We start from the raw sequence: 22,307 nt of genomic DNA, 5'->3' as shown, positions 1-22,307 counted from the left end.
GTGTACAACACAATGCATTAACGTTTGCGTGATTGGATTGAACATTCTGGTAGTTACAACGGTTATTAGTGTACAATCATTTCGCATTTGCAATGGCCTATATCACACTTACATTAACCTATAGTCTTAGAATGTTAATCACTTAAGTATGTTACCTATGCAAATGTATTCTCGAAATTTAATGAATCTCCATTAATTATTTTTTGATGTTTCGATTTTTCCTGTCAGTGTATAAAGCAGATTGTTTGTATGTATAGATATGTATGTATATTCAAAATCACGTCCCAAATATCTGGATCAATTTCAACTAAATCTGGCACACAGATTGGAAACTTCACGAGTATGGGCACCGTGTGGTTTATAACGTACTATCTATAGGTGTGAAGATACGGGAAAAAACGTGTTGGTCAGCCACTGTTTTATAGGCTGTGCTCCACAACAGGTGTGTTGTGTCGAAGTAGTGTCAGACTTTTTATAGACCTGTTTTGTGGGGGCTATATGTGTGGGTGGGCATGGCTGGATGGGGGAAGTGCATGTGGAGAAAGAGACAGAGGGTGATGAGGAGATGGGCAGAGAAAGGGAAGGAGGTGGGCAGAGAGAGATGGGAGGAGGTGGGTCAGCAGAGAGGAAGAAGGAGATGCATAGTGGGAGGGGGATAAGCAGATGGATAGAAGGGAGGAAGAAGAGGATGTGCGAAGACAGTGGAAGGATGAGATTATCAGAGTGATAGGGAGGAAGAGACGGACAGACAGAGAGGGGGGAGATACAGTGGACAGAGAGAGGGATTTGATGGGATGAATAGAGACAGGGGAAGGACGGAATGGGCAGAAAGGAAGAGGAGGAGGAGATGGCGAGAGGGTGTGGGAGCGAGAGATGGACAGAGAGATGGAGGAAGACATGTTGATATCACAAAATACTGATCAACTGCAGATACCACATTTCCCTATATTCTCTGTGGTTCGAGGATGCAAGATGTATGTAACAGATAGAAATAATATAAACTTCTAGCCCATTTGCGCTCTCTTTCTCTCGCGCGCGTGCGAGAGAGAGAGAGAGAGAGAGAGAGAGAGAGAGAGAGAGTGTGTGTGTGTGTGTGTGTGTGTATTATTCTTGGGTAGGGTCCACGATTGGATCCATATGTGTTTGGTATAGGATAAGATGTGGACCCACCTGTGTTAGGTTCGAAATAGGGTCGTGGGGTATCTGTGACACAGGCACACACACACACACAGACACACACACACACACACACACACACAAAATAGTGCAGTTGGACTAGGTGTTTACAACTGGTTAAGTCAGTCCTTAAACATTATTGCAGTATGTTACATGCATCTTTGATCTATAGAGTAATACGAAGCTTTATAATTGCAACTGATTAGTATTCTAAGTTATCAATATACTGTAAAGTTTCTGGCAGTAACAATTCAGAGCGGCCGTAAGTGGAATGACCAGAAAAAGCAAATTGTAGAAAAAACATATACACTCCTGGAAATGGAAAAAAGAACACACTGACACCGGTGTGTCAGAGCCACCATACTTGCTCCGGACACTGCGAGAGGGCTGTACAAGCAATGATCACACGCACGGCACAGCGGACACACCAGGAACCGCGGTGTTGGCCGTCGAATGGCGCTAGCTGCGCAGCATTTGTGCACCGCCGCCGTCAGTGTCAGCCAGTTTGCCGTGGCATACGGAGCTCCATCGCAGTCTTTAACACTGGTAGCATGCCGCGACAGCGTGGACGTGAACCGTATGTGCAGTTGACGGACTTTGAGCGAGGGCGTATAGTGGGCATGCGGGAGGCCGGGTGGACGTACCGCCGAATTGCTCAACACGTGGGGCGTGAGGTCTCCACAGTACATCGATGTTGTCGCCAGTGGTCGGCGGAAGGTGCACGTGCCCGTCGACCTGGGACCGGACCGCAGCGACGCACGGATGCACGCCAAGACCGTAGGATCCTACGCAGTGCCGTAGGGGACCGCACCGCCACTTCCCAGCAAATTAGGGACACTGTTGCTCCTGGGGTATCGGCGAGGACCATTCGCAACCGTCTCCATGAAGCTGGACTACGGTCCCGCACACCGTTAGGCCGTCTTCCGCTCACGCCCCAACATCGTGCAGCCCGCCTCCAGTGGTGTCGCGACAGGCGTGAATGGAGGGACGAATGGAGACGTGTCGTCTTGAGCGATGAGAGTCGCTTCTGCCTTGGTGCCAATGATGGTCGTATGCGTGTTTGGCGCCGTGCAGGTGAGCGCCACAATCAGGACTGCATACGACCGAGGCACACAGGGCCAACACCCGGCATCATGGTGTGGGGAGCGATCTCCTACACTGGCCGTACACCACTGGTGATCGTCGAGGGGACACTGAATAGTGCACGGTACATCGAAACCGTCATCGAACCCATCGTTCTACCATTCCTAGACCGGCAAGGGAACTTGCTGTTCCAACAGGACAATGCACGGCCGCATGTATCCCGTGCTACCCAACGTGCTCTAGAAGGTGTAAGTCAACTACCCTGGCCAGCAAGATCTCCGGATCTGTCCCCCATTGAGCATGTTTGGGACTGGATGAAGCGTCGTCTCACGCGGTCTGCACGTCCAGCACGAACGCTGGTCCAACTGAGGCGCCAGGTGGAAATGGCATGGCAAGCCGTTCCACAGGACTACATCCAGCATCTCTACGATCGTCTCCATGGGAGAATAGCAGCCTGCATTGCTGCGAAAGGTGGATATACACTGTACTAGTGCCGACATTGTGCATGCTCTGTTGCCTGTGTCTATGTGCCTGTGGTTCTGTCAGTGTGATCATGTGATGTATCTGACCCCAGGAAGGTGTCAATAAAGTTTCCCCTTCCTGGGACAATGAATTCACGGTGTTCTTATTTCAATTTCCAGGAGTGTACAAGACTGAGCTTCGTAGGAAGGATCTTTAGGAAATGTGCATCGCGGAGAGGTTTGCTCTCGAAATTTCGAGGAAGAGTCCGACACATACTACTTCCACTACGACGAGACAATTGGAGAGATTAGGACAAAGACAGACACTTGCCGACGGTCATTCTTCCCATGGTGTCATTCGCGAGTGGAAGAGGAATGGGGTAATCAGTTAGTAGTATCAGAAGTACCCTCCGCCACACACTAGGTAGCTTGCACAGTATGACGTCGGAGCAGATAAAATTAAAAATGGGGATCACTTTTGTTAAATGGTCATTGAGCGAAATTTTGTAGGAGCCAGTAAGCATGAAGCTGCGTTTAAGGGAACATAAGTTAACGCCAGCAGGTCCCGCACTCCACCTCCAGCACAGTCCATTTGTTTTAACGTACAGCTAGCTTTGGATTGATGGAAGTATTTATGGGCAGAGATTTGGAAGAAGAAGAAATGCCCCTGAAAATACTTATTACATAATGAGGCCGGGTGGGGAAATCATAATCTCTGTTAGCCGCTAAGGAAACAAATTCACACTTGGTAGGGTCAGGAATACAAAATGTTTCGTGCAAAATCATAATTAATTACTGAAGCTACATTTACAAGCAGAATGCTGAATAAACCCAGATACGAATTTAAAATACAAGATAACTGCAATTACTCTAAATATTAGTGGAAAGTGGTCATACTTTGGCGTATTGTATTGCCTTGTATGGAGCTGGGAACGCAGAAACGACGGACAGGCTTCGGAGGAGGAGGAGGAGATTAGTGTTTAACGTCCCGTCGACAACGAGGTCATTAGAGACGGAGCGCAAGCTCGGGTGAGGGAAGGATGGGGAAGGAAATCGGCCGTGCCCTTTCAAAGGAACCATCCCGGCATTTGCCTGAAGCGATTTAGGGAAATCACGGAAAACCTAAATCAGGATGGCCGGAGACGGGATTGAACCGTCGTCCTCCCGAATGCGAGTCCAGTGTGCTGACAGGCTTCGTCCCCGCCGTAGCCCGCAGTGGTACACAACACCTCAACAAGCTACAGCAGTCCACTCACCCCGCCGCCGCCCCACACCGAACCAAGGGTTATTGTGCGGTTCGGTCCCCAGTGGACGCCCCTGGAAACGTCTCACACCAGACGAGTGTAACCCCAACGTTTGCGTGGTACAGTAATTATGGTGTACGCGTACGTGGAGAAAGTGTTTGCGCAGAAATCGCCGACATAATGTAACTGAGGCGGAATAAGGGGAACCAGCTCACATTCGCTGATGCAGATGGAAAACCGCCTTAAAAACCATCTACGGACTGGCCGGCATACCGGACCTCGACACTAAACCGCCGGGCGGATTAGTGCCGCGGACCGGCACGCCTTCCCGCCCGACTCCGACGATGGTTATACACACTAGATATGACATGACGTGATATATATGCACTTTAATAAAGGAAAGACAAATCTTAGGTTATACATCAAATTATGTAATGCATAGGTCGAATAAACGATGTAAGTACATGCTGTTAGCTAAGATTACGTTACGATATAAGACGATAATAACAGCACATTCCTATGCTTCAGTAGATAGAAGGAAGGAGGAGTGACGAAACATTTTAAGTTTCAGATCAAATTATATATTTAAAAGGTAAAATAAATAATCTAAACACAAGCTGTAAAATAAGATAACGCTACAATTTAAGCTGACACCACATATCTATACTTTAATAGATAAAAGACGAAAAGTGCTATGTTATACACGAAATTATGTGTTATATGGACTGAGTAAATGAATGATTACCTGTTGTCAAATAAGATTACACAACAATATAGTAGCGAAATGACACTAAATACCTCTACTGTAATGAATATACAGCACTAAAAATTTCCTGATCCATGTTCTGTCAAGCTATATGACAGAACGTGATAGGAGCAAACTATTAAGATGTCACGATTACGTGTTAAAAAAATAAATCGTACAGATGAAAATTACTGTCATATAAATTGTTAACATACAAGTATGGAGTGCAACTTGAATCGATTTGTTTTCGAGACTCGCTCCAGATCGGCGCTTTCCTTCTGTTCCAGAATTAAATTAAGCTTCTTCGGAGACTTTTTACTCTTCATTAAATGAGATGCTACTACAGGCATTGTAGCAAGCACAAATCCAGTGGAAAATTGTGTTAAGATTCAAATGCAATGAAAAGTGTAGAGACGTTGCCTATATCTATTTTGATTCACTATACTACATATGTCGATGATTTATTTCACTCAGAGACTGTTTACCACATAATCTGTCTATTTACAGCTAAGGACCACTACGTGAGGTTCTTACAAGGGAACCTCCCTATCGCACCCCCCTCAGACTTAGTTATAAGTTGTCACAGTGAATAGGCCTTGAAAAACTGAACACACATCACTCGAGAAAACAGGAAGAAGTTGTGTGGAACTATGAAAAAAATAAGCAAAATATACAAACTGAGTAGTCCATGCGCAACATAAGCAACATGAGCAATATGAGCTGAGGAGTACCGTGGTCCCGTGGTTAGCGTGAGCAACTGCGGAATGAGAGGTCCTTGGTTCAAGTCTTCCCTCGAGTAAAAAGTTAATTTTTTTATTTTCAGACAATTATCAAAGTTCAGTCACTCACACATAATCAACTTCGCTCTCCAAAATTCCAGGACATGTTCAGATTTGCTTGGACATATGCAGGATTTGACGGTCTACACACGGAAACATTTGAAAACGTTAAAAACATGTTTTGACAGAGCACAGAGAAAACTGTGCAACTGTGAAACTGTTGCATTCATTTGTTGCAGTTTATGTGACAAACTCTTATGTTTTCATCACTTTTTTGGGAGTGATGATCACATACACGAGAAAACCTAAATCGGGCAAGGTAGAAGAATCTTTTTACCCATTCGCCAAGTGTACAAGTTAGGTGGGTCGACAACATATTCCTGTCATGTGACGCACATGCCGTCACCAGTGTCGTATAGAATATATCAGATGTGGTTTCCTGTGGAGGAATCGGTTGACCTATGACATTGCGATCAAATGTTTTCGGTTCCCATTCGAGAGGCACGTCCTATCGTCTACTAATCGCACGGTTTTGCGGTGCGGTCGCAAAACACAGACACTAAAGTTACTACAGTGAACAGAGACGTCAATGAACGAACGATAGATCATAACTTTGCGAAAATAAAGAAAGTAAAATTTACACTCGAGGGAAGACATGAACCCAGGACCTCTCGTTCCGCAGCTGCTCACGCTAACCACGGGACCACGGCACTCCTGAGCACATATTTTCCTTGATGTTGTCTATCTTGCGCATAGACTACTCAGTTTGTATATTTTGCTTATTTTTTTTCATAGTTCCACACAACTTCTTCCTGTTTTCTCGAGTGATGTGTGTTCAGTTTTTCAAGGCCTATTCACTGTGACAACTTATAACTAAATCTGAGGGGGTGCGATGGGGAGGTTCACTTGTTAGTACTCGTTTTAACATCGCATTCTTGTAGTGTTGGGGCGAATCAGTGTAACCTTTGGATTTCAGGGGGATAGTATTTCACATAGGTATCAAATAGATGTTTGAAATTCTAAGAAAAATCAGCTTATTTTGTATCGTAGTCAGTGACATCGTACTGAAAGCAAGTAAGTATGTGTCAAAACCAGTATGTATCACAGATCCTCTTCAGATATTTGATACTATTCTCGGTTAAATTCAAGCAAACAAAATTGTGACAGTGTACTCCACATATCGCTGTGCTACAGCAAAGTTGTAGTGAACAACTCTGCAGTTTACATTGAAGTGCCTGACAGAATTCACACAGTTTGTATCAACCATTCCACTTTGAAATATAATGTGGTAAAAATGAACAAAGTGTGTATTAAAGACCTATATATTTTGGTGCAAGCTGGATACATCTGTCGATTTTGTCGCATATTGGCGTTCCATCTACTAATATGTTGCTGAATCCAGTCACAAATCTGACCCAAAGCTCGTATTTTTGTTCGCTAACGACTCAGCCAGGAGCGGCCCACCAACATGGTTTTGCATTGTTTTACTGATTGTCATCCCAAGACACTCTCTCCACATATGTACAGATCTTATTCATACATAAGTGAATTCACTATCATAATACACAAATATGATTACAGATCTAGAGTAACCCAATATTAACGTCCCTAATAGGTGATGAGAAATAATAGATGAGATAATGTAAGCAGAATCTAGATTACACAGTGCACTACAATCATTTACCGTGCTGGAGAATTCCTGGTCCACAGCATGCGAGATGATAGGGAAGAAAGAAAAATGCAGCCCTGATACGGGTCGCGGGGTGAAGTGGGGTTTGAAGATAAGACGGGCGTGGCGATGGTGGAGTCTGTATGCGTTCCGGCACATCGCAAATGTGTAGCGAGTGCAGCACGACAAAGGACAACGCTTGTTCATTGACAGTGGTAGGAATGCTGCTGTGAATATTTATAATAAAATTGTCGTAATTGTTCCTCTCATTTCTTCTTAACTGGGTAGTGTAGGACACCCACATAAAATAACTTGTGCGGTAACTGTTAAACATGGAACCAGCGGTTATCAGTGTGCTACGTTAAAAATAAAATAGTCTTGCAATTCCTCCTCGTAACTTTACCACAGCAAGGGTGTACTTTGTTTTTAAAAGAAATGTATCCCAATGCCTCCCACTATAATTTTTACATATCAAGTGTGTACTTTCGCTGCCATGCCTAGTGGCTGTGCTCATGCAGGGAGGCTGGCGCACTCCATCTGACAGCTGCCAGTAGTATCTGAGGGCTATTGTGATGTATTCTGAAGTATGCATATGCTCGCTTAAACATTTTAACGTTAAATAAAGCAGCCCTGAAACTCCCCTGGCCGTGTTAATGTAACCACACATAATAAATTACCCTAACTGACTAATAAATATCAGCAGTAAAAATCCTAAATAAACACCCTTCCCAACAACCACGCTAAATAAGTGTGTGTATGGGAGACCCATACTCTTGGGAAGGGTTAAAAGTTATGGCGATAAAAATAAGGGTCATAAATAAACCCACTCCTTGCAGGGGAAGGTGAGGTGGGTCAAAAATCGTTGGCAAAGGCCGGCCACGGTGGACGTGCGGTTCTAGGCGCTGCAGTCCGGAACCGCGGGACTGATACGGTCGCAGGTTCGAATCCTGCCTCGAGCATGGATGTGTGTGGTGTCCTTCGGTTAGTTAGGTTTAAGTAGTTCTAAGTTCTAGGGGACTGATGACCTAAGATGTTAAGTCCCATAGTGCTCAGAGCCATTCGTTGGCAAAGGGGAGATAAGGATGACAAGTCATAAATTGCGATGAAACTGGCTGACCCCTATACTTTTTCCATTCTTTCAACAGATGTCAGATTCGGCACATAGAAAGTTCTCCAATTCCACCCTTCATTTCTTCAACTTCCTGGTCGACACACTGGCTTTCTAAGCTTTGCACAGGCGTGATGTGTCTTGCTACTGAGATGACTGTCATACAGTCATATCTAGAGTTTCCGACAAATTATTAAGTCGTAAAGTGTTAATTCCTTCCGAATTCTAGCGTGTACTCGGATTATGGTTCAAAATCAAATTCTTGCTTATTTGGGAGTCGGTGGTAGACGAAGGTTAGTCGTAGAATCACCCCAATGAACTTATTTATCTATTTTTACTTCGTGTTATCGTTCTCAAGAGAAATAAGAAATTTGATTTTTAAGCACAGCGAACCATTAATTTCCATGCAAAAAAATACTCCTAAAACCTCTAAATATCCTGTTATCTATAACGTTGTATTTAATTTTCAGTGGCTGATAAGAACTCATATTCACGTCAACGATTCTGTAATTGCTCAAAACGCAATGACTGCACGATAGGCTATGCACTGGCGGGCTTCTGAGCGCTGGCAGCGTCGCAGTGTCGCAGCTTGCTAAGTGCACACACCCGGTCCTCCCTACCATGTATTCTAGCAACTGTGTGATGAACCAATCGATTCTTCGGCGATATTAACTTCGTAGTGATGTTGGAAGAAGAAATTTATCACATTTACTGTAAAGATGCCAAGGAAACAGGAGCGTTTAAAATTAAATTTTCTGTTTTGTTTCCCATCAGTATGATACTTCACAATTACAGATATACTTGTTAGAAGAAATGCTAGAAAAAATTAAAAACATAGCCTTTATGTTTCATCGTTAAAAGTACTGCACTTTAGAGTAACTACATATTGGCTACCTTTATTTTATCGCCGTTTCCGTAGTGCACCGTATTTTCGTAACAAAATAATGGAATTTCGGAATGTCTAGTGTACTTGATTTAATAGTCAAGGTTTACACAACGAATATCACAGGACAATTGCGTCTAACAAAATCATTCGTGCATACGAAATTATACTTTGCCTTGCTCTCATTCTTCAGTTTAAACAGTTCTCATGAACTAGTTTAACCAATATGATTTGGGCGAAGTTCAATACATTCGCACATTCTTCACTGCCTGGTTGTTTTGTATGGCTTCAGTTGGTACATTCATTGAAGTTTTAGAGACTATTGCTGTCTTTTCTTTGGTTAAAAATGAGAACCTGCCAACTGCTTACTCATTATGTACATGTGCAGTACGGAGTATACGCTACAGTAAGCTTTGCCAACGGTAAATAAGTGTGTTGTAGCACTGCCCATCGTTGTGGAATCGTTTCAAAGTCGAATAGGGCTTATTCCACGATCCTAGTGGTTCCAAGTTCAAAACCATTGCCATCCTGAAAATTCTATCATCCTGTGAAAAATGCCAAACTGCTGAATGGTAAAGAATCCACCTTAAACTCCCTAAGTTAGTTTTTCGATCGGAGGAAGAAAGCAAGATTCGTCGAAATAATATTTAATAAGTGATCTCATAGATCAATGTGAGAAGTGTTGAACGAGTTCTGCCAATTTTCAAGGACGTGCTCATTGAAGCGTCATATTTTTTTCGATGCATTAGAAAGTCGACGTCTGTGAAAGAATTAAATTGTGCCCAATTAGCAGATACAGATTCGATTACAATAATATTCCAGCACACTTCTAGCAACATTTCATGAAATAGAGTCAGAGAATAGACAGTGTAACCTTCGAAAAACAGAAAACTCAGATCGCTAAGAAAACTAATTCCGCATATGTGTAGCAGCCCGGTCAAAGAATTATTAAAGAAGTCGTCTACAAAAGAGACTGCTTACAAAACATTTGCGCTTTCCATTTTAAAATATTGTTCAAATGTGTGAGACCCATACCAATTATTACTATCGTTGAAGATATACGTTATTCGATTCAATGTTGGGAAGCTTCATCTCGTTTTTTGTGTTAGTAAATCAGTAATACGTCTCACTTACAAGGTTGATTAAGGCGTATTAGGAAAAATATATTACAGAATTTTCAGTATATTTCGGAATTATTCTGACAAACGCTTTAATCTCTCCCTGTCCACATGAATGCGGAACTTCACAGATTTATAAACAACGTAGTTTCGAGGTTAACGTACCGCGCGATATGGAAAATCGTAACGTACAGTTACTTTTAACTGAGTCAGATGCTATTGTTTTGAACGTCGTTTCGCTGTCCCTGGGTCTGCCTGTTTTTAATAGCCATTAACGGGCTCGCTGCGGCCGTGGGAAATTCTGTCTCCGCTTCCCTGTATGCTGACGACTTCTGCCTTTACTACAGCTCTACTGGCATTGCAGCTGTTGAACGACAGCTACAGGGCACTATCCGCAAGGCGCTGTCTTGGGCTGTAGCACACGGTTTTCAGTTTTCGGCTGCCAAGACCCGCGTTATTCATTTCTGCCGGCGCCGAACAGTCCATCCTGAGCCGCGGCTTTATCTTGAGAGCGAACTTCTTGCTGTGGTGGAGACCCACAGGTTTTTGGGGGTAGTTTTTGATGCTCGGTTGACTTGGCTGCCTCATATTCGGCAGCTTAAACAGGCGTGTTGGAGGCATCTCAACGCTCTGAGATGCTTGAGCCACACCAGCTGGGGCGCCGACCGATCTACCCTCTTACGGCTCTACCAGGCGTTAATTCAGTCCCGTCTGGATTATGGGAGCCTGGCTTATGGCTCAGCATCCCCATCTGCGTTGCGGGTGCTGGACCCAATACTACATAGCGGGATCCGACTTGCCACTGGTGCCTTCCGCACCAGCCCTGTGGACAGCATACTTGTGGAGGCAGGTGTCCCTCCACTGCGATTGAGGCGCCAACATTTACTGGCGGCTTATGCTGCCCATGTTTTTAGCTTGCCTGGGCATCCAAACTATCGTCTCCTGTTCCTCGCCCTTGCCTTCGGCTCGACTTGGCACAGGGCCCGAAGGACTCAGTCCCTCCAGAGACCTTCCGCCGCCGCTTTTATTCCATCCTGTCCACGTATCAGGGCTCTGGCGTTGTATACACTGACGGTTCGATGGTTGCTGGTCGTGTCGGTTATGCGCTAACTCTAGGGGACCATTCCGAACAACGTTCCTTGCTGGATGGCTGCAGCGTTTACACTGCTGAGCTGGTCGCCATCTTCCGTGCCATAGAGTATTCCGCTCCTGCTCAGGTGAGTCCTTCGTTATCTGTAGCGATTCCATGAGCAGTTTACGAGCTCTCGACCAGTGTTTCCCTCGTTCTCGTCTGGTGATGGCTATCCAGGAGTCCCTGCATACTCTTGCACGTAGCGGCCGCTCTGTGGTCTTTGTGTGGACCCCAGGCCATGTTGGGATCCCCGGCAATGAGAATGTTGACCGCCTGGCGAAAGAGGCCACCAGTAAACCACCTCTGGAGATTGGCCTCCCGGCGACTGTTTTACGGGCACTATTACGCCGCAAAGTTTTCGATTTCTGGGACACTGAATGGCTGTGTCGTGAGGATCCACCTCTTTGTCGTTGTGGGGCGTCCTTGACGGTGGTCCATATTCTGTTGGAGTGCGCCCTTTTAACTGTGCTCAGGCAGACTTTTGCGCTGCCTGATACGCTCCCTGCGCTTTTAACTGACGACTCTGCCATAGCGGACTTAGTTTTGCGTTTTATTCGGGCAGGGGGATTTTATCGCTTAATGTAAATGTGTGTGTTTTTTGTGTTGATTCTGGCCTATGGCCTACGATTTTAGTCTGCTTTTTTAATGCATTTCTCGGTGGTTGGCTTTTCCCTTTTTTCTCTATGGTCGGCCAACCACCGTCACACTCGGTGTGATTTTAATTTGTTTTGTCTGTTCTTTGTCGGACTATTTCTCGTCCTGTGTCGTCTGCCGTCTTTCCTGTTGTCCGTTTTTTCACCTCTTTGGGTGATTTTAGTTTTTTTTTTTTTTTGGAGAAAGGGACCGATGACCGTCGCAGTCTGGTCCCTTTAATCCCCCAAACCAACCAACCAACCACCTCCATCAGTATGCTACTGACACCTCTTTCATCACCCTCTACCCCACACTCCAGAAATCCCAACCGTCTCTCCAACTCCACTTCAGCTAGCTTATCTCTTAGTGTAACCAATGGGTCCTCCCTATGGCTCAGCCACTCCAAAGCCCAGCAATATTATAGGTCGAAGCAACCACATCTTCCGCCTCCATGACTTCTGTTTCACTATTTACAACTATCCTATCCAAATTAATAATCTTCATCATAATTTATTCCATTAACGGGCCTTTAAGACTTGCAGTGGAAAAACAAAAGAAGTAACCACACTAAAAAAGGGAGAAAAGTCGCACACTATAAAAATTGTAAATAAGGACATTACAGAAAGCACAATGAAAACTGACGTCAGTCAGCCTCGCCAGAGTAGATATGTGCTTCAGATGGTAGCCCATCGTTTCCAGTCTCCAGCTTAATTTTCCATCGCTGTCGGCTCCAAGTTAATATTCGATCCTTCCGTCTCGTTCCTGGACGTCCTCGTGGGCGTTTTCTAGCAGGCTGGGAATGGAGTACTAGATATGGGAAGGATACATCAGCTCGAAGGACTTGCCAAAACACTGTAGCCTCGTGCACTAATATTCAAACAATGTGTGCTTTTCCAAACCGCTGGTACAGTTCTTCTTTCCTTCTTCGTTCCCATTTACCTATCATTTTATTGCAAACGGGTCTGTAGATTTTCGAGGTACCTTCCTCTCGAAAGTATAGATTGCTTCTTCAGTTAGTACTGATTTTGTCCAGGTTTCACTACCATATGTAAGTAACGGCCATGCTAGTGTCATGTACAGCTGCATCTTTTTCTTTTGTGATATCTGTCGTCACTTGAATAAATTTTTCGGACAAAAGAAATTTCGATTATCATTTATTATTCGTTGATGCACTTCTTTCGGCACTTCACTTCTATTGTTGAATATGGAACCCACGTACTTCAATTCTAGAACTCATTCCAAAGTATGCTCATCGACAACAATGGAAGGAAGGAGCGCTTGACGCCGTGATACAACGCACAGAGATATGTGGTTTTATCATTGTTCACCACGAGCTCAATATTCGTCGCTGCAGTTAGTCGGATTTATTTCGATGTGATATGAAATTCCTCTAACGTTTTCCTCAACATAGAAGAGTCAATGCTGCCATAAGCTTGAAGAAAGTCGATGAATATAAGGTGTAATTCCAGGTCGAATACCAGATAAATAATATACAAAAAAATTGGGAATAATCATCGGCTGCAACAAACATGGAAACCTCACCTGCTAACCATTCCACAGGAAGCGCACAACACAGTAAAAAAAAGGGTTCAAGTGGCTCTGAGCACTATGGGACTTAGCACTGAGCGAGGTGGCGCAGTGGTTAGACACTGGACTCGCATTCGGGAGGAGGACGGTTCAGTCCCGCGTCCGGCCATCCTGACTTAGGTTTTCCGAGATTTCCCTAAATCGCAACAGGCAAATTCCGGGATGGTTCCTATCAAAGGGCACGGCCGGCTTCCTTCCCTGTCCTTCCCTAATCCGATGAGACCGATGACCTCGCTGTCTGGTCTCCTTCCCCAAACAACCCCCAACTATGGGACTTAACATCTCAGGTCATCAGTCCCCTAGAACTGAGAACTACTTAAACCTAACTAACCTAAGAACATTACACACATCCATGCCTGAGACAGGATTCGAACCTGCGACCGTAGCGGTCGCGCGGTTTCAGACTGAAGCGCCTAGAACCGCTCGGCCACCAGCGGCCGGCACACAGTAAAACTACCTGCTGCCGAAACTTCGGTATTGCACTTTTCCACTGTCTAGTACACCTACGAAACCTTGATCAGACCCATGCTCATCTACGCAAATGTCGCATGGATATGCGTCGCACCTAAGTTCTACAAGTCCTTCCAGATCCTGAGCGTCACTCTGCCCCGTTTTCCTCATCGGTTTACCTTCCCCCACATGGATCCTTTGCTGTCTCATCAAATTCCCACCTCTCCTCACTCACCCTGAAAACCTTCAAACAACCTACACAAGCTGTAAACTCAGCTGCAATAATCCTATAGTGTCCCATCTAATTTCGAATTCTAGTGTGCTGCCGCACCTTTACTGACACACACAACCATCCCTACACCTACACACCCTCCACATACTCTCCCAACGAAATTTCCATCGTCTCCTTCTTCCAGACCATGAAATCTTATCTACATTTCCTCATCCTACCAAATATAAATCCACTCCATCAATGCCACATCATCAAGGCTGTCTTTTCCTTCCCTCGCATATTTTCCTACCACTTTTTCCCTTTCCCCTTCTTTCCCTACTCTCTTTTTCCCTTTAAATTGTGATATTACCAACACCCTCAACTAGTCCTCCCTCCTAGTCTCTCAACATGCACTCGTACTCCATCGGTGCTAAACATCAGCCGTCCATCCCGTACCCCTACTCACCTGCCTGCTCTACGTTTCCCCTTCAACAACATACGACCTACCCCAGGGCAAGGCCTTCCATTTGTATTGATAGTGAAGTACTTCAGATCAGTGTCTTACATTGTGTGTCGAACATCTGCACTGACCAAAATTTGAGTAACTTGCTTTTCGTGTTGTTCAGTATCACACAACACACAACAAATAATAGCAATAACAGATCAAATATGAATTCGCAACTGGAGTAAATGAAGACATAGTGTCAACTAACGTTCCAGCGGAACAGCAAGCCGCCTGAAACTGTTGCACAGTGCAAGCGGCAGGGGTTGTAGAGATAAGGGTGTAAGTTTGGCAGCAGTTGGAGGTCTCACGTCTGTGGGTAAAGGTATGCCGTGCCTTCCTCGTAGGCGTCACCACACTAGTTCTTTCTTTGCTCTTAGTCCTAGAGTAATTCTGGACACATTATGGATCCCACGACACTAATCTATCTTGATGAGATAGGTAGTATATCGTCCTTCTCATCAAAAATTATTGTGTTAAGTTTGAGGGAACCGTCAGTCCTTTAAACCAACCTTGAAAGCGATGCAAGATGTCCTGTTATCACTACAGAAAGAAAGGGGAAGGGGAACCTCACTCGTAAAAGGGCTCTCGTACTGAAGTGGATTACAAATCGGTTCAGGACACAAGCACACGAACTGAGTTTAAGAGGTTCGATATGTATTTAAACTAGTACTGAGCGGTAATGGACTTCAAAATGAGATCAACTTGAGCAGTGGAACTGTATGTAATCTCTGCCAATCACAAACGTTATTGATCGTTTATTCTTCTAACTTTCAACTTGTAGGGCAGTAAGTGTGCCCAACGGACTTGCCATATAGCTTCCCCGTCGCTGGTCGGCCGCACTGCCCCTCGACCTATAGATAGAGAAGAAATCATCTAACTACAAAACTCTTCCATTCATATTTTTGCTGTGTGATTTATGTGCATATAGTGAGCTTCAGAGTTACGAGGGTTGCCAAGAAAGTAATGCACCGCATTTTTTTTTCTCGGTAGAAAACAGTGCTACGAATGCGAAACGCTGCGTATGTATTATTTGAAATCTCCCGAATGTGCGCGCCAACTTTCCATTACTTCCGAAAGATAGCGCAGCTGCAGGACAGTTTCAAAATGGCGTCTGTAGGTGATGTACGTTACAAACAACGTGCCGTCATTCAATTTCTCACTGCAGAGAAAGAAACTGTGGGTAATATCCACAAACGGTTGTGCAAAGTCTATGGAGCATCTGCTGTGGACAGGAGTATAGCTAGTCGCTGGGCACGGAGAGTGAGGTCATCAGAAAGCGATTCGGCGGAGCTCCACGATTTGCAGCGGCCGGGGGGAGCATCCACGGGTGTCACACCTGACACACCCGACCTTCACCCGTTGGACATCCACTTGTTTGAGCCATTAAAGGATGCCTTTCGTGTAAGACATTTTGAGGACGATGTGGTCCACACAGTGAAGCACTGGCTCTGCCACCAGCACAAGGATTGGTACCGACAGGGCATACACACCGTTGTTTTGAGCTGGAGGAAAGCCATAGAACAGGATGGAGATCACGTGGAAAAATAGGGTGTGTAGATAATACACCATACTTTCGTGTGTAATTCGCATTATGTTGAATAAAGAATTGTTGAAGAAAACAATGCGATGCATTACTTTCTGGGAAACCGTCGTGTATAATCCTCAGTGGCCGAGTTGTTTAGTGTTTCACACTGCCAGGGGATGCATAATTTTTGAACACGTGACAGAGCATACACTCCAGCTATGTTTCAATATCTTTGTTTGTCATTGATTACTTACTATGCTCTACTGCTATAAGAGACACATGCACTTGGGAAGATGTTGCTGACGCGTACTCCAGTTGCTGTTGTGCCTTCTGGTCCGTATGGATTTAAAAGGTTAGTACCTCCAAGAAGTTGATGAAAACGGTGCTCAGGACAGTAACCAAGAAACAGTGCAGCGTACCAGCTGCTGTGGACAGAGCTTTCAGGAATGCTTAGAGTTCGTGGCTGAAGCTTTCATTTCAGGGCCTTCATATTAACTCCCGTTTCCCGATGGAGCGTGCAGTGCTGCAATGCTGGCGTATGATCCTAGCACGAAAATGCCATCAAGTTATTATTAAACAGATCCGAAATTCGATGAAGTACTTTATTAAATTAACGTTGACATTGAGAACAGCAAGGAGAGGTGTGAAGTGCCTTATTGCAGCTAAAATGAAGTTTGCGGGGTATAGCTCCAATAATAACGTAACGTCTCTCCAGCTACCGCCATTGCCGATCTGGATGTAACTTTTCTTACTGACAGCGGGTGAGACATTTCTACTCCACTTCCAATGCTCCAAGCTAGTGCTAGTACTGGACGAAGTTGTCCGTCGCTGTGGACAAGGTGGCTCCCGCTAGTCTCGTGCGCCCACTGGACATGCGTCACTAGTGGAGCAGTATGTCGACCAGTTGGTGGTGTGTTAACTTATTCGTCGGAAACCCATCGCTTTGCCCCCTTGGAGCTCGCATACTTTTATGTAATAGTGGCACATGCGTGAGTGTTGCTCTGCCCCTCACATAGACTGCCGTGAACAGACTAAGCTCCTCCTTCCTCGTGCACTACAGCCACGAGATAAATGGGGTTAGCCTAACGCTTTCTGAGCAGCTATGACGTTAGGAGAGACAGATACAGACCTAAGAATATTTTTTTCTCTTAATCGTCAGCGTTGTAGGGAAATGAAACAATTAAACATACAAATCATATGAGGGGACCAAAATCAGAATTTATTATAGACGCCACACTGCGATAAGAATCTTGACACATACAGATAAACTTTGTATGATTCGGGAGCTCTGTGAGATTTGCTGTGTTCTAATCTTGAGAATTTTTTTTGTTATACAGGGAAGTCACAGAACGGGTAGTGAAGAGGACTTTATACATTTCGCGCATGGAGTTTAAAGACATGCGGGGTGTGACAAATTACGTCGGAAATCTCCTCACTGGCTTTGGACTGCCTGCAACACATCTTCAGTATGAACCGCTGGTCGTGAACAGTGATGATGGAGAATAACTGCCACCGGATTCAGTGCTAACATATAAGGTAAGGCTGCTGCACAGCGTATGAAGTTGTCTAATTTTAAACAGAATGAGGTGCGAAAAAGGGATGAAGTGAATTATGACAATGTAATAAAGCCCGTTACGACTCTCGGCACTTGGATAAAGTGTACTGTGAATTGTCTGGTGTGAATCTCTCATTTATGGTGGTTGCTTAGTGAGTAACTTATGATTCACTTAAGTTGTCTTCTGTTTTTTACTTGTACTATAATATGTGTGGGCACCTCATGAGCCACCAGGAACCTTTGCGACCATTGTTTGCCAGAGAATAGATGGCGCATCTGTAGCAAGCGAAGCAATCCTACGAGAATTATTTACAGTTGCTTTGTCTCGACAACATACTAAGTCAAATGAAGTCTAGGAAAAAGTAAACTTAATAATACAGACAGATGGGGAAGTAAATGCCGTTTTTTTCTCAGTATTATGACCTCTTCCGCGGAAATGACTGGTGAAGGTATTACTCTTTCGGAAAAGACAGTACTAACAAAAATTACATGAATAACTTATGCCTGATACAGATTGTATTAACCGATGTTTTCTACTCCAAATGCATGCAAGTATGAGGCGAGAGTAGTGTGATTTGCGTAAATATAGGCTTAATAGCCAATGTAAATGAATATGTTTTGGAAAAGAAGATTTTACCTTAAGAGAACATAATTTTCTTCTTTTTTAGCCATATATGTTTTGGTGAATTGGGACAGTTGGATTATTTTATTTCATACTGAATAACAGGTAAAGATTCGTATGATGATATGTACCGTTTTTTATTATGATCATTATATTTATTTTGACAAATATATACCTGTACCTTACTGGCAAATACTGACGTTTGTGCAGTTGTCTGTTGTTTGCAGTATATCTGATATTTCTTGTACCGTTTGCCAATAGCAGCTAATCAGACAAAAAACTCTAAACAGTAACATACAAGCAACAGCAGTAAAATAATATAACATTAATGGAGCATCAAATAAACAGACACGATTGTTTTTGTTTCTTTAAATGTAAGTAATGTTCTTTAAGGAAATACTGACTAGCTGCAAATGACCGATTGAACAAAAATATCAACTGTAGTGCAAACGACAGACACTAGTATGTGGTATTAAGGTAAGGTATTAGTATATACTCTGACGAAAAAAAAACTCGTAGCACGAAGAAGGAGTTGTGCGACATAAAGAAAATTTGGTAGGCATGTTTCTAAATCTGAAAGATGATATCTACTCAAATTTCGCCCCAGTCATGTAAGAGTGACGCAAGTACAGCCACTATGCGGATGCAAATCAGGTTTGCTTTAAGTATACGCCGTAACAGCCGTGAGCGTTAGTTACCTTTGAGATTGGAGGTGGTGATGGTTCAAATGGCTCTGAGCACTATGGGACTTAACTTCTGAGGTCATCAGACCCCTAGAACTTAGAACTACTTAAACCTAACTAACCTAAGGACATCACACACATCCATGCCCGAGGCAGGATTCGAACCTGCGACCGTAGCGGTCTCGCGGTTCCAGACTGTAGCGCCTAGAACCGCACGGCCACAACGGCCGGCAGGGAGGTGGTGAGTTGATGTTAGTCAAGGATGACAGTAAAGTGACAAAGGCCCCATTATCAACACCTCACTCAGTTTGAAAGAGGTCGTGTAATACGGCTACGAGAAACTGGATGTTCCTTGAGCGATATTGTAGAAAGGCTTGGCAGGAATGCAGCCACTGTACATGGTCGCTGGCAGTACTGATCACGATAATGTACGGTCGCAAGAAGACAATCTGTGGACGGCCACTTAGCACTACCGAGGGGGAAGAAAATCGCGCTCTGTATATGGCTCTGGCGCATCGTACAGCAACTGCAGCCGCAATTTGTGCAGGAGTTGACACCACAGTAATACAAATTACTGTTAAAAATCGGTTACTTCAAGGACAGATCGGAGCTAGACACGCTGTAGCATGCATTCCGCTGACCCCAAACCACCGCCGTTTGTGACTTCAGTGGTGTCAAGCGAGAGCTCACTGGAGGGCAGGATGGAGGTCTGTTGTGGTTACTGATGAAAGCTGGTTCTGCCTTAGTGCCAGTGGGGTGGCCATGTGTTGGTTAGGGGCCAGTTGAGGGCGTGCAACCAACCTGTCTTCGTGCTAGACACACTGGACCTACATCTGCGGTTTCGTATGACAGCAGGAGAGCTCTCGTGGTTTATGCCACGCAACCTGACTGCAAAACTGTACGACAATCCGGTGATTCGACCTGTTGGGCTGCCATTCATGAATAGCATCAAGGGGGTGTTTTTCAACGGGATTACGGTCCCCCACATACCGCTATTATAAACCAACATGCTCTACAGAGTATCGACATGTTGGGTTGGCCTGCTCGATCGCCAAAATCTGTCTCTAGTCGAGCACATACGTGGCATCATCGGAAGAGAACTCCAGCGTCATCCACAACCAGCATTAATCGTCCCTGTATTGTCCGATCAAGTGCACTTGTATACTTGCATTCAACATTCCGACGGTTACACCGCTTATTAATCTACAATTATTAAACATTTGCAGAGCCTTAACTTGCGTTTATATGTATCTATGATCTTGCAATGTTAATCACTTAAATATGTTTACTAAACAAATGTACTCCAGGATTTCATTCCGCTACACTAATTATTTTTTGGTGTTGTGATTTTTTCTCCATTAGTGTATTCCGTTCAAAAGTTGTGAATATAATGATCATAATCACAAAACCGTGTATATATTACCTTGCTAAGTTTATCTGCTTTTGGGCAAAAAAATAAAATTAACAGACAAGATCGAAACATGTAAGTTTAAAAAAAGAAGCAAATTGTGTTTTCTCAAGACAGACTACAATTCCTAAAACATTTATTTGGAAGTTAACACGGACGAAAAGTGAGCCTTAACCTCAAGGTGAGTAGACGAATGGAAGCTCAATGAGATGATAAAATGTCCTTACACACCATTCCCTACTGTAGGAAGTTTTCACATATGGACAAACCTCGAACTGTGACGTGTGATGGTAGGTAGTCGATGGTTTGGCTAATCATCTGGTCATAATGAAAGGAAATGGAACTAGTATAGTCTGTGAAACAGCATATAAAATGGGAAATGAAGATTTATGCTACAGTCAGGACTCGAACCAGGATTTCCTTAGCATTGGGTTATGGAAGCACCACTAGGGTGACCGGATTCTGGGTGCCCCTAATTTATGCTGAGCAATTGTCTCGTTAATCTTTCATTTTGTGTTTCATATATGTGGACTGAACGTCTCCAAGTTGCGAAAGCCCTCCGACTGGGCTCTTTTGCAGTCCTGTTTGTTCCACTGAGAGAGAATATCTGCACATATATTCGTCTTTTGCGAGAGAACATCAAAAGATATTTAGAACCCTTTGATAGCCTAATGGTTGAGCAAGTACTAAGGCCAGCCTGGTCATGGTTCCAAAAAATGGCTCTGAGCACTATGAGACTCAACTGCTGAGGTCATTAGTCCCCTAGAACTTAGAACTAGTTAAACCTAACTAACCTAAGGACATCACAAACATCCATGCCCGAGGCAGGATTCGAACCTGCGACCGTAGCGGTCTTGCGGTTCCAGACTGCAGCGCCTTTAACCGCACGGCCACTTCGGCCGGCCATCATGGTTCCCTATACCAAATAAGAACATCTTCGAGTGGTTAATACAGAATTTTTTACCGTATGAACACACGATAAAGGATTGTCTTTAATTGGCAGTGGGCAAGTTAGTAAGGGTATGTTCTAAGTTAAAGAATGTGGAAAAAGTTAAGTAGCTTGACGTTTTAAACAGGAAGTGAAATTTGAGATAGAGAGAGAGAGAGAGAGAGAGGCAATGACGGAAGTTGTCGTGTGGCTCCTAGCATGGTGATGGTACACCGGTGGGCAAAAACTTATGAACGAAAGTAACTTTCGCATGACGTATCACTGACAAGTAGCTTACCTCAATAAAACTCGGTCTATTCAAATGAATAACTGCTACATTATAATACAGAAGCTAACTGAAAGAAATATGCAGTGAGACAAACAGATGTGACACTTCCAATCAGTGACAATCATTACACTGAAGTCATCACTATTTTTTATTGTCCACTAGTCATCACAAAAGGCTGAACATGGTTTTTAACCCTAGAACGGTCCACGTGGGTCTGTGAGACCCACTAGTTTTTGTTTTACTGAATTTATATTCTTATAGTTGCTGATTTGACTCCAGCTCTCTGATAGCTTTCTGAAGCTTCCCGGACAAAGCATTCACGTCGTGAATGAGGTTTTGCTTTGTTTAGTAATTGTTCGGCAGTCTTACAAAAAGAGCATCGGTCCGCCAGACCCAGCCCGACCGGTTACGTTATTAATTTCTGCCAGTGCGATCCCAATTTTATTTTCTTGTAGGCCTATCTTCCAGTTACTTTGCGAACTATTTGCGATGTCCTGAAACCGAATTATCATT

The 22,307-nt window shown here is 44.1% G+C and overlaps 1 protein-coding gene across 1 annotated transcript in view; it reads left to right on the top strand.

The window, feature by feature from the left end:
• LOC126249242 (titin homolog) overlaps positions 1-17,815 on the top strand; it is a 191,132-nt gene extending 173,317 nt beyond the window's left edge. The window contains exon 31 of the mRNA XM_049950900.1: positions 17,647-17,815. Coding sequence (XP_049806857.1) covers positions 17,647-17,815 — 169 coding nt within the window. The remainder of the gene's footprint in view (positions 1-17,646) is intronic.
• The last annotated feature ends 4,492 nt before the right edge of the window (positions 17,816-22,307 follow it).

This window comes from Schistocerca nitens, chromosome 3 (genome assembly GCF_023898315.1).
Source record: "Schistocerca nitens isolate TAMUIC-IGC-003100 chromosome 3, iqSchNite1.1, whole genome shotgun sequence".
Lineage (NCBI taxonomy): Eukaryota > Metazoa > Arthropoda > Insecta > Orthoptera > Acrididae > Schistocerca > Schistocerca nitens.
Note: the sequence above shows the minus strand (reverse complement) of the source record. Positions and strands in the feature narration are given on the sequence as shown.